Below are 13,340 nucleotides of genomic sequence, written 5' to 3'. Positions count from 1 at the left end.
GGGAGCCCTCGTCACACAGTAGCTTTAGCAGTTTCCCTTTCGGAAGGGACTAGTGAGCTAATACATGTCTGGCTTTTGTGCAACATCAGTGCAGCACAGAGCACCTCTTGTGTCTCTCACAGCCTGCTGGACTGAGCGCTGCAGCTGTCCCCAGACTAAGATGGAAGGCACTGGGCTGAGGACCATGGCCTTTCTCATCCTCTTCACTAGAGGAAACAGAACAGGCAACATCAGGCTTCTGCCAGCATATCTTACTCTCTACCATCCAGATCCACACTGTCTCCCAGTTAAAGGGGTATTCAGTGTCTCTGGTCACTGAACAGCTCCAGGACAGAACCAGGCAGCCCCAATCCCACAGCTTTTTGTGGGATTTGAAATTGGGACCAGGGTTTCCCTGTTTGCTGTAACTGACCAACACTATGGAGGTGGATGCAGGCATGGCCCACATCCCGTTTTCTGAACTCACGGCACTGGAGTCAGCTTGCTAATGGAGAAGGGTTCCACAGCCTTTCTTTTACTGCCAGAAACCAGCAGCCAGCCCATCCCTGCCTGGCTCCACTCCCTAATACAGGGCTGGAGCACAGTTGGGGCTCTAGCAGCAGCAAGCCTCATTTCTCCCTGCTCTCCAGCTTAGGTCCTGCTCTGTGGACAGAAAGGAGCTTTGAGGATGTTGCATGACACAGACAGAGCACAGTCTCAGGCAGTAGGCTCTAGTTTCCTCCCAAGCCAGATAACAGCATGGGCCTTGACTTGTGAGGCTGGCTGGGCCAGGGCTGTACCTGAGTTGGCGAGGGCCAGAGCTTTGAGCGTGACAAACTCCTCCTTTTCCACCTTGAGCTTCTTGTAGCGGCGCACCAGTTGTAGGATGGCCAGGTAGAGCTCCAGCAGCCCCGTCAGACGAGAGTGCTCTTCGTCCATGATGTAGTCCTCAGCATAGACAAGCTTGTCCTCATACGGCAGGGAGCGGTACACAATGCCCAGGATGAGGATTTCCATCCAGGCACTCTGCAGGAGGCTCATCTGGTCCCCAAGGGAGAGGTTGGAGAACCCTGACAGAACAAAAGACAAGCAGGGTCAAATGGGTATGCAGCAAAGCCTCTAGGAGCCTGGGGTCCTCAGTTTCCCTGGGATTCACCACAAGCACTCTCCCCCATTGGCTGCTGCTTTCAAAAAGAAAAAAAGCTTACTAAAGAGACCCTGTCCCTGTGGCAATCAGCACACGTGGACCCTACCCTTCTCGTCGCTCCCATGCCCACCCACAGCCTTACACAGGAGTCTGGATGCTCTGACTGCATTTATGGCAACCCAAGGTTAATGATAACCTCTTTTCAATTATCTCTGCTTCTTCTATAGCAGCATTTTGTACCTGTTTTCGTCCTGCTCACTGTTCCTTTGTAGTTTTGTGCTGCAGCCTATTTAGTCTGCCCCAGCTGACCAAAGAGCAGAGAAGAGCTCCAGATGGCAGAAAAGAGGGCTTCTGATGGGATAGGAGGGAATGACACAGGCCTGAATTACAAGCATACCATAATCTCATTTTAGCCAACATGAGAAAAGGCCCTGCCACAACAGAGCACTGGAATATATTCAAAAGATGAATACATCTGTGAACAGAATCCTCTTCTATTCCTCATCACTCCCTGAGCTCCACACCATCAGCTTTCTGCACCTCACAGCCAACAACCCTACCCAGTGTCAAAAATACCTTTATGGTGCCATACAAGTACCTAAATCACAGCCAAACCCAGTAGCAATGGAACCAGCACCCAGCAGTGAACCAAGTCATTCTCCTCAAATACAGAAAGAGCAATCACCATCTGGAGAGAGACCCCCCCTGACAGCCCCAGAACCCACTTGAGAAAGTGGAGAGGCCGAAACACAGAGGTGCTGTCTGCCCCGAGGGAAAAAAAAGTGCACGGGAAGGAAAGCTGTGTCTGTTATGTCCTCTGTACCAGGCACCCTTGAAGGCCAGACCATGAAAGATCCTGGGGGATGGGCACTGTGCAACAGCCATTACAGATAGGGATGCCGAGCACAGTGGTCCCATCTAGGCAGCTTCTGCCCACCACTGACAGGCAGTGACTGTGCCTTTTGGCAGCTCCTTGCATCTAAAGGTCCCCAGGGCTGTGAGAGAATGGGACACCCAGGCACCCCTCAGCTGGGGGGGCAATGCTCCACCAGCCTCCCTTGCCAGTTTTCTCCCCAGGTGCTTATTAAGCCTCGGGGCTCACCAAGAGGCCTGTGAGCTCATTAGACTCTGCCCAGGAGCCTCCCAGTCCCACAGGCTCTGTGCTAGGCTCCGCAGGACTCCTTTATCCCACAGCCCTCCCTGCTCACAGTTCTTGGCCCCGCACTGGGGCCTAGGTAGCCAGCCACCATGATCATCATTTGATTTCTCTTGTTATCAAGTTGGCAATTAACAAAAGAGCTGATGATTGCTATATTGACTGACTGTGGGTTCTCTTTTTCTATCTGCACTATCTCTGCTGGGGAAGGGAAGGCAGAAGGGTGGGTTAGTGGTATTTATTTATCACTATGCCATGTTTTGTGTTTGTGTTGCCAGGGGAAGCAAAGGGTGATAATGGCCTGGCAGCCCTTGGACATCCAATTTCCCTTATCAGGCCACTGAATAGAAAAGAGGCCCGAGGCCACATTAATTAACAGATACCAATCAGCTGTCACGTGTTGTGTGTGCAAGGTCTGAGGGGAGCAGTGGGTGGGAGGGAAGAATCAATAAACCATTGGGGAGGAGTGCCAGAGGGAACGGCTAAAGAGGAGTCCAGGCTACTGGAGAGAAGAGCTGCAAATCCAGCTCCATGACTGTGAGACTGATTCCTGTACAGCACAGCCTGAGCTCCACACGTAGCCCTGCACCTGGTGAATCCCACCCCTTGCTCAGGCTGTGAGTACTTCAGAGGTGCCTCATCCTTTGCCTCACCCTTCTGCCCCTTACCTCCTGCAATCAGTACTGTGCTGCTCCTGAGTGCAGCCCTCCTGACTGAGTCCAAGTGCAGGCTGATGCAGCTCAAAGGCTTGGGATCCTGTCTCCCCAGGTCTCCTGCTTGCTGCACAGGGAACTGATGAGATTAGCCCTGAGACAGGGGTAATGGTGCTGTGCACAGCCACTGTCACAGTCTCTAGCACCTGGAATCTCTCCTTTGGTCACCCCTCTCCTAGCTCTGACCATGGAGAACAGCCCAGCATTTAGGCTGCTGCCTTAAGTCCAGTTTCTGGGTCAGTCACGTGGCCTTTTTGCATCTTTGTTCCCCATCTGGATTACAAAAGGGGTTATGCCATCGCCTCACTGCAGTCTGCCAACGAAATTTGTTAAAGATTGAGAAACAGTCATGTAGTAGAGCGAGAGGATTCAGGACAGACATGGCTTATGCTTTCTGCTAGAGAATAAAGTAGAAAAATTGACTTAACCCTAGCAGTAGCCTGTACATCCAGCATCTCTGTTAATCACTCTTTCCCAGAGGCAGTTATGGCAGGTGGGAATTGCACAGGAGAGACCATGCTTTACCCTGTGCCAAGGAGAACAGAAGAGCCAGCTGCAATTGCCCTACCCACCTGGGAAAGCCTCCTGCCAGAAGCACTCCAAGGTAGCCAAGGACTCCAGTTCCGGCAGGCGGGCATGAGGGAGGGAGTGCTGCAGTGCCAAGCCTGGACTGGAAATGTCTGACAGAATTGGGACCCTTTTTCTCCAGTTTTTACACATGTAGAATGCAAGGGCTGGTGGACTGTGCCTGTATCATTGCAGTCTGCGCAGACAAGGGAAGATCATATAACCTGGGGTCTCCCATGCTATAAAACTTGAGATCAGGAAAGGTAAATGTTAATTTCACCTGTCCAAAACCACAGGCTTGCTATGATAGGTTTATGACACTGGAGAACCTCTAGTTGTGAAATTCAACTGCCTCGCCATGTTACAGCTCCCAGGAATTGCTAGAATCCAGCCCTTTTGCATTCCTGAGCTGTTTGGTGGCACAGGATCCAGAAAGTGCCCTTAGTGATCTGTTTCTTGCTGCTTTTCTCAGGTCTTATCCTGAAAGGTGCTGAATGCTCCACTACCATCCCTAGGCTCCCAAAAGAGGAGCGTCTGTCTCTAGCACAGACCTGCATGCATGTTTCCCTCCTTCCCAGGTGCAGCTTGAGAAAAGCTGCTTTATTTGCAATAGCTGATGTGACATTCAGGTTTTTTATTTTTTGTGATTTTTTTTTTCCAGTGGTTTGGCAGCGGGAGCTCCCAGAATTAAAAAAAAAAAAAAAAGTCACATAATTTGTGGCAAGTGGAGTTCATAATCTGTTAATTTATTATCATTTCTGTCATCCTGGAGGGCCATTAGCAGAGGTAATAAAGGGAGATGTAATTATAGGATCTGAGGCCACTCCAGACACAGCTGCTGTCACTCCACTTGCCATATTTCATTCTGTGCTAGTACTATCGTCTTCCTAGTGAGAACAGCACAACAGCTACCCTGGGAGAGCCTTCGACGTCACCCCTCGACAGAAGTCTTGTCTCCCTGCACCAAGGCATGCAGAAAAGGTAGATGATGTTCAAAGACAATTAGCACAGGGGGAGGGCAGGTAGTGGGCCTCATACAGAAGGGGACAACTCCACAATGGCTAAGCGTGGCTTTTGAGCTAATGGCTAATAAGGCTATTGAGATAATAACATTTTCTAAACACCATTAAATCATGCTTTCTTGTTATCATAGGAGAGTGTCTTTAAGCTTAACTGATCTTATTTGCTAACCCTGTGGGGTAGAAGTTTGTGCTGACACCTGGGATCCCGAAGGGTTGGTATGACTTTAACGTCAGACTGTTCTTTACCAATTCCAGTGTGAACACAAGGCAGGGATATGTGACTTTTGTCCATCTCGCTCTGTCCAAGAGTTCATGCACATGGGAAGCAATGTCCTGTTTTGCTGAAAATCCTTGGAAGGCAGAAATACGGGGCATGGATAATCTAGACACCTGGCAGCCTCCTGGCCCTGCCCTGCTCTGCCCCCTTGCTGCCTAACTCAGTATGTTTCATACTTGTTTCAGAACTATAGGGTATTTTGTTCCATTTTTATGAACTGTCTTTTATTATGTTTGTTTCTCAGTACTGCTCCCTTGTGTAACAATCCCTGAGCTCCCTCCTGTACACACAGCCCTGTTATAATATAATAGTGCTGCTGGTCTGAACTGTGCCAGGCTGATGGCTGTTACCGTGTTGCAGGGCCTTTGATAGGAAAAGAAAATACACAGACAAAATTGAGATGATGGCAGGTATGTCCTGCCTGTCAGAAAGGAGAGGAAGAGTCCCTTTCACAGTGCAGGAGTAATCTCTACTATACTTTTGTTCTGGGATAATATCACCCTGGCAGGTTGGAAAACTCTGTAGGAACTTGGAGCTGAGCATCCCACACTCATGCCGCAGCCACAAGCTAGGGAACTACAGCTGGGCACCCTGCATGAACAGAAATAGCCAAGGTTAAAAGAACATACAACAGCACCTCACTGGGCAGCTGTAGCAGCTAATTGCATTGCACTAAAACCGTTTCTGTTAACACCCCAAGTACTGGGTTAGTAGAGCAATCCAGGCTGAGTTCCCTAATCACCACTGTAACCCCACTTGTGATGAATCAGCCCCAGATGGATTCCAGCACTAGTGACGGGTGTAATCCCTGCAGGTACTGCAGATCTCGTGTAAGAAGAGCACCACTGAGATTAGCCTCTACTCAGAAACACTGTCCTGAAAAAGTTTCTCCAGATTTTATAGTCCTACCACATAACAGTCCGTATTCCATGTAGCCCAGGAAACCACTAACTCTTGAGTCGCAGGAGAAATAATCCCTCTGAAAAAGAGAAGCAGCCACCAAAAAGCCAGAAGAGGAGCTACAAAGAGAAGCTAAACTGATCAGAACTAAACTGTCTGATCACTTGTGCTAAGGTGCCTCACCAAACAAGGAAGAACTTAAAGCCAAGAAGCACAGCAAGAGAACACAGACCCATGCAGCGGAAGACACAGACAACGTGCAATATGGGTTAAATCCTGTGATCCTGCAGCTGGGCCTCAGATATTCTCCTGACACAAAGAAGGGGGATAGAGGGCAGGAGATAGCGGTAGTGAGCTGCTCATAGTGAGTGTCTGAAGCAGTCTTTGGAAAGCAGCCATGTAAACGCTAAGGACATCCCCTAAGTTCCCTGGCCAACCTTCTCCACACCCAAATCCAATCTATCTTTTTTTGAGGGACGCAGGGAACTAGAGAGAGGGGGGCATTTTCCCTTCCCAGTCCAAATCTTTGCCCCCAGAACCCCCTTGAGGGACATGTCTGCTCCTTCAGCCTGGGTCCATCCTACCTGCAGGTGTGAGACACTTGCTATGTCACTCAATCACACAGGCACCCTCATTGGTTATAGTCAGTGAGCCTTCAGAGACTACTCACATTGCCAATAAGGTGTCCTCATTATTTGTCAGCATAGAAGCCTGGAGATTCACTGACAATACTGAGTATGTCCTCCATCCCAATGGGACTTGTTCTGTGATGAATCCAGTATGACAAAAGCTTTCCTGAGTCTGGGCAAGAATGCCCACTACAGACAGGGTGGGTACCTGCCTTGTTGTTATTAGTAAAGTCCAGTCACTGCCATAACATTTATTCATCTATACACACAACAAAATCACTAAAGTTCACCGTACCATCCCAAGGGCTCTTTCCCAAGTGCTTTCACTGTGCCACTCAATGCCAGGTACAACCAAGGACTTTATCATATCATCTCAAAGCCTTCTGCATAATCCCAGGGCACACACACATACAGTCATCAATTGATGTACCTACACCATAGGCTATATTGCAGTTTGTTACCAATAAGAACCCACCACAAGCCGTTTTCTGTGACAGTGATTTCCACCCATCACTATATGTAAAAATCCTGGGTGACGACAAAACTGATAAGCACAGTGGTAAATAATAGCTCCCTTTGCTGTTCATGCTTATATCCTTGTAATTCCTGCTGTTTACCTGGGATGTGCTTTGCCCAGCCAATGATCACCACCAGTTCCCTGTCTGCCAGGTCACAGAGGGTTGTCAGGGCTTTGATGTCACTCTCTGGCATGGTTGGATCAGGCATGGCATAAATCTTCTCTGGCTCAGCCACCAGCAAGTGGGAGACGATCTTAGTCACTGCACATTTCAAAGGAGAAGTTGTTGTATCTCTCATGACATATAACAGTAAAGAGTCATAACAGCCCTTTCTAGAAGCACCTTCCTGGGATAAGACATGACTATAGAGCCCAGAGGACCTCAGAAATGGTTTTGGTCACAACAGGAGAAGACTACACTGCAGCTACACAAGCTGTAGTGATCTGCCTATGCCAAACCAGCTCTGTACAGGGATGACAAAAGCAGGAAGCTACTGTAAGCTTGTCAGCCATTGTCTCGGGTAGGTCCAACAAGGGGAGGAGGAGGCATGAATAATCAGTTGGTGGGGGGTGTGGAAAAGTTTAGAGAACTACAGGTAGTATGGAAGAGAGAAATCGGCATGGGACCAGTTTTGTTAACATAGCTTGGGTACAGGAAAATATCAGAATATCACTAAATCAATTTACATAATCTCCTAGGAAAGGTCTGGTATTTAACCCTAGGTACAATGAATACAGCACCTGAGCTGTACCTTAGGTGTACCTAATCTACCTCTGCACTATGATCATAAAAAAAATAAATAATTGTAGTGCTGGTGACTGATACAGGAATCAGAAGTGACAACTGCTCCATTGTACGTTCTGGGAGCCCAATAAAAAGAAACAGTGGTTGCTCAGAGGACCACAATTCAAGACCAATACATACATGGCTTTTTAGCTGGAGGAGGGATCTGTAGGCTCAGGTAAGTGCTACTCTCAGAATCCAGTCTCCTCTTGTATTTCTGACGGCCTCCACGGACTCGATCCAGACGAACACCTGCAGGTAAAACAAGATAAATCCTCATGATTCCTTAGTGCCACAGGGAACCTTGACATGCAGATGCTAAGATTTGCTAAGTAAGACGTTCCCCACACTCCAGGGAGCTTCCCTCTCCCAAACACTTGAGATGTCAGCTGAACCCAGCAATCCCAATAATACCAGCTAGACTGCCTCCAGCTCTAACCATGCTGCTGTGAGCTTTACTTTTATTCAAAACATTAATGAAGATGGAAATTAACCCATTCAAACTCTTGAATCACCATCAATCTGATGGGCAAATGACAAGCTTCAGACCTCAATGACCTCTAGATGATCTTGCTTTTAAAAAGAAAAGCTTTAAATGTCAATCAAACCTGCAGTTACAAAAATAAGCTTTTAGATTGTTCTTAAAAATGAGAAGTTAAATGTTCTGTGACCTCTCACTGTTTATATTTGAAAAAAGTGACCTATAGGAAATAGATTATGAACTATGAATTCAACAAAGATGTTTCAGCCTTGATCAAGTAAGGCAACTGTAATAAAAGTAGAACCCAAATAAATAGAAACAACCTCTACTACAATAAAGCAATGATAAAGCTGAAGTAGGGAGACACTGAAGAATTTGTTGCAGCTCTTTCAAAACACAGTGAATCAAACTGCAAATAGCACACTGAAAACAGTCCCCAGTGACTGGGAAACACCAGTGACTGTCACCATGCAAAAAACCATAGCAGCACCAATAGACCAGGAACAGCAGCTGAACTGCTGTAACAGTACAAAATACAATATTAAAAACAAATTGTGAATAAAGCCATAGATATTTGTCCAATTGTCAGTTCTTTCTGGCCAGCCATATGGTCTCTGGTAATCAGTTCTTGTGAAATTGGGGTAATTCAGTCTTGCTGGGAGAAACAGCTATTGAAAAAAAAACAAAACAAAACAAAACAAAAAACTTTCAAGGTAAATGTAGGAGCATTCAAATAGAATAAAAATTTGAATTTACACTATACAAGTACTTCCTCAGAAACACACATGAGTTTATCTAGTCTGATCACAGGAACCAATTATGTGATACACTTACTAATCACATCAAGCCATTCATATTTTGCAATCAATCCCCTGCATAAACACAAACAACTAAAAGCAAACACTCCAAAGCACTTTTGAAGTGATGCTTTTTGAACAACTTGTACACCTGAAAAAACCTGCAGCCTGCTGACAAATATTCTACCCTAGAAAGAGGCATACGTCTGTCACTTACACTGCATGTTTCAATGCCACATTTGCTTACTATGTCATGGAAAAGAGAAAGCTTTTACTGTAATGCTCACACCAGCCCCACTTGCACCGCACAAAACCGTTACTTGCCACAACATCTAGATACTCTTCACGGCTGGAGAACCCAAACCAGCTTGACTGACAGACAGTACTAACAGCCCTGCAACAGCAAGAATAACCAACACAAACCAGGCCAACAGCACTCAGCGCTGTCTGACAGCAAAATCTCTCTGGCAGTAGTAACACCTACATGGAGGTCTAGGTGCCATTACCTGTAAGCCATGGTGTGTGGGGACAGAGGCTTATAGGTATGATGTTATTAATGCTATATAGCTACTTCCTTTTAAGAGTCCTGCTGCTCCCATTGAGCAGGAGAAGCAGGAATGAGCAGGCCTGGAGCTCTCCAGAGCAAAGGAACTGCTGCTGCAGGTGGCTGCTATGGGAAGACGGCAGACACTGGAAGATGAAGAGAAAGACATGAAGCGGAATAGGTGAACTCAGATCAAACTGAGTAGTTTCCTTCCCCTGCCCCATTTTCTGTTTCTGACTCTGTGTGGAGAATTCACTGACATCCCTAAGCACAAGTACCACCTTTCTCCTCCATTACAAGATAGTGTTTCTGAAAATGTTGCCCATTGCCCAAATGTTGCTTCTTTTACCTCCATTCCCAGCAGCAGGTAGTCTGTGGGCAAGACTCCTTCCTGGGAGTCCCAACACGTTCCAGAGAGTGATTTCAGAAAGGGCAGCCAGGGAATCCCAAACCTGAGATTATCTAGGGACACCCCTCAGGAACAGCACTAATAAAGTTCTAGATGAAGCAGGAAACTTTCATTTCCGTCCATGATTTCTTTCCCTCTATAAATGTGCCCTGGTTTCCTAAGAAAGAAGACCTCTATTCCATGCTCTGCTGAATGAATGACACATACCTAAAAGCCAGGAGAGGAGGGAGAGACCTAAAAGCCAGAGAGGAGGTTACTTGGTTTAACTGCCAGTAAACCAAGTAACCAGGTGTGAAAATTAAAAGGGTCAGGAATACACTGTTCAAGGATTATGGAGGAATCCAGAACAGGCTGCAGGACTTCAGGCCTGAATCACAGCTCCCCAGGGCCCTCACAGAAGAAGGGTCACAGGGGGGTCCATTCCTTCACACCAGTGTGCAGGGAGACGCCATTCTCAGCCCAGGAGAAACCAACACACAGCCCCCCAGGATGCTTTCGCTGTGCAGTTTGATAAGCAGCAGAGAGGGGGGACTGGGAGGGGTAGGGAGGAAATGAGGGATGGAGCTCGTTTCCTTCTCCCAAGGAGAAGCATGCCATCCTCCTGTGCTTGGCAGAGGGATGGCTGCACAGGTTGCAGCAATATTAGGGACCCTCAATCAGATTATAAGGACACAAAGGACTTAAGTGCATTAAAAAAAGATAAGAGAGATGCAGAGAGATTTACCCTCCATCCCTCCTTCCCTCACTGAGCAGATAGAGGTCTATTTGCCCAAGGACTTTGGGTTGTTAATTTTGAACAAGTGTTTGTCCTCTTCTTGTTCCCCGTCCTGCGTGACACTCCTTGAGGCAAATGTTTTCAATCAGCATTTGCAGAGCCACTATTCTACCCTGTCATCATCGCTCCAGCTGCAGAGCCAGTGAATAGGCTGACCCCTACGTAGTGCATCCCAGCGCCAGTTGCTGAGTGCAGCGACCTGCAGGTGCTACAGCAGACAAAAGCACTTCAACCCCTGAGTCCCTGACTGTGACACTCTAGACATAAGCATCATGGCAAAATCCCTTCCCCAAAGATCTGACAGCCTAATGGGTCATATCTAGATGGAAGGAAAGGGCATGGCCAAAAATCAGGACCTAGTACTGAGCTATGGTATTCAGGTGGCTTGTTAATGCCTGCTTTTCTACTTTGATTTCCTCAGTGGTTGATTTTAAGATAGGCAGGCTAGTTACAATGCAGCTCTGAGAGGGACACTAAAGGACATTAAAATGGGGTGGGGAGGTGCAGTGGGTGAGCTCAGAGAAGCAGCATGAAGGAAAGCACCGAGCAGAGAAGAAATGGACTGGGATGTAAACTGATATATGAATGGAAGTGAGAGAGTGTAAGAAGAAGAGAAATGAGAGAGAAAGAGAGGGCTGGAGCAAGGCTGAGTGGTACATACACTGTAATCCCATGGGTGGATTTCACACCAAACGTGCAGCCACCTGAGCTTTAACTGCAAGGTGCAGTGGCCACTTACGAGATGCAGCTGGTCCGTACTGAAGACTTTTACATAGGATTTGGTGCCACAGCCTGACAACAAGACAGCAGCAAGAGAAAGCAGTTGCCTTCCAGCTCCTGCACAAACCCATTTCTCACATGGATCCCAACTGGCCAGTTCCTAGGAGAGAAGGCACTCATCCTACAAAACTGTCACCACCATAGGCACTCCTGGATGCCCCTTCTTGACAGTATCAGCAAGGAGGGGCTGCTAGAGCAGCAAAGAAGGAAGGGCTTAATACACAATGTGAGATGCAACACTATAGGGCAAAGTTTGGGAAGTACCACCCCTTCATAACCTACCTTTTTGGCAGCTGCTTCTTCACAAATCAAGGCTATCTGTGCTGGAAACATCCCCTCTCCTCCCACTCCCCTGTGTTGCAAGGAAGTGCTGCTGTTCATTAAATCTTGTTATGCTTTGAGGGACCCTGCACAAGTGTCCGGCCACCCCGTCTGACCTAGGTGTGGAGCTGACCCCGGTGCCTGCCATAGCGACTGAGTCCCAGCTCACCGGCATCATGCTCTCAGCTCCCCAGCCTGCCTGAGCCCCCTCTGACCTAGCAGGGAGGAGGGCAGGGCCAGGACTTCTGCAGGACTTTTCGGCTCAGCATGCTGCCTGGGGTAGGGATGTCAGTTTTCTAAGTGTCCTGTGGGTGCCACTCGTGTTCCAAGCGCTCTTGCAGAGGTCTGTGCCAGCACCAAGCCTCTGCAGTGGGAGAGCTGATCTGCTGATCTGTTCAAGCTCCCTGCATTTCTCTGACATGCCCCTCGGAGAGACGTCTGCCCGACAACTTTGGGATCAGATGTCCCCTTGCTGACTTGATAACATCAGGCTTTGGGGTTTTTTTCTTAATGGAAGTAAAATAATTCCAGCTTTTTTTAAAAGCTGGACCCAGGCCGAGTCTGTCGGAAGTAAAAATAGCCGAGTATGCAGAGGCGACAGCACACAGAGTCAGGTTTAGTTTCTCTTTTATTTTCTGGGGACTAAAAATACTCTTAAAAGCTCTGTGAAGCTAAGCCCTGGCCAGCGGGAAATGCAGTCTAGGCCCAATATCAGCTGTCGCGTCAAATTACTAGCCTCACCTCACTTTCCATTGAGTCCTATCACATGCCCGTGAACTGATAGGAACAGAAAGATCTGTCTTGCCAAAAGAGCTAACAGAGGAACCAAGCTACAGGGCTTGCACAGTACAATATGTGTCTAGACCAAGAAGGACACAACCAAAGGGAACACAGGGCAAGTGCTGGCCAGGGAGCAATGCCTGCAGGGCTGCTTTTGCTGAGCTTCCCTGATATACCAGCCAGGTCCTGTGCCCACTGCCCACCTAATCCTTGAGCTGCAGTTTCAGCATCAATGCAGCCTTCTTGCTCTCCCAGGGTCTGAGCTGGGGTTGTGCTCTGCAGCTAACAGAGATGCCCAGGTCCCCAGGAGCTGCAGTCTAAAGTACATGGATTGGCACTGCCCAAGGAAGCTGGAAGGCATAGGCTAAGAGCAGAGAAGAAAGGAAGGGAGAAAGGTTGTGCCCAAGGTGTCTCCTACAGAACCTCCCTCCCCCTTTTTGCTCTGAACTTCAGGAGAGACAACAGGGTATAGTGATGGGATGAGTGAGCCAGGAGGAGGCCTATCAGGAAACAGAGAGCAGCAATGACCATAAAAGTTGGCTTGCCAAGATTGGGAAAGAAATAGACTATAAGGAAAGGCATCTCGGTCTAGCGAGAGTGGAGAGGCTGCAACCTGACTAGGCTCTCTTTTGTTACGCTGAGATTCCAGCATGAGAAGGGGAAAAGACCCCTTTATACCATTAGGCTCTTATACTGCTGCAAAAAGAGGCCAGCCCCTGGAAAATCTCCTGGTAGATGACTGGTGCAATTACCCAACTCATT

The 13,340-nt window shown here is 47.8% G+C and overlaps 1 protein-coding gene across 3 annotated transcripts in view; it reads right to left on the bottom strand.

Annotated features, from left to right (window-relative positions):
* The window catches only part of ESRRB (estrogen related receptor beta), an 88,377-nt gene that overhangs the window by 9,958 nt on the left and 65,079 nt on the right, over positions 1–13,340 (bottom strand). For 2 of the 3 annotated variants that reach the window (XR_012043154.1, XM_072865759.1), the window contains exons 4-6: positions 7,833–7,943; positions 7,008–7,169; positions 780–1,049 (exon numbers count right to left, since the gene is read on the bottom strand). Coding sequence is in view for 2 of the 3 variants with exons in the window: in XM_072865759.1 (XP_072721860.1) it covers positions 780–1,049; positions 7,008–7,169; positions 7,833–7,943 (543 nt within the window). In the remaining variant the exon portion in view is untranslated. The remainder of the gene's footprint in view (positions 1–779; positions 1,050–7,007; positions 7,170–7,832; positions 7,944–13,340) is intronic. The other variant, XM_072865760.1, reaches the window with a different exon arrangement.

The sequence above is a fragment of the Ciconia boyciana genome, chromosome 6 (genome assembly GCF_034638445.1).
Source record: "Ciconia boyciana chromosome 6, ASM3463844v1, whole genome shotgun sequence".
Classification (NCBI taxonomy): domain Eukaryota; kingdom Metazoa; phylum Chordata; class Aves; order Ciconiiformes; family Ciconiidae; genus Ciconia; species Ciconia boyciana.
Note: the sequence above shows the minus strand (reverse complement) of the source record. Positions and strands in the feature narration are given on the sequence as shown.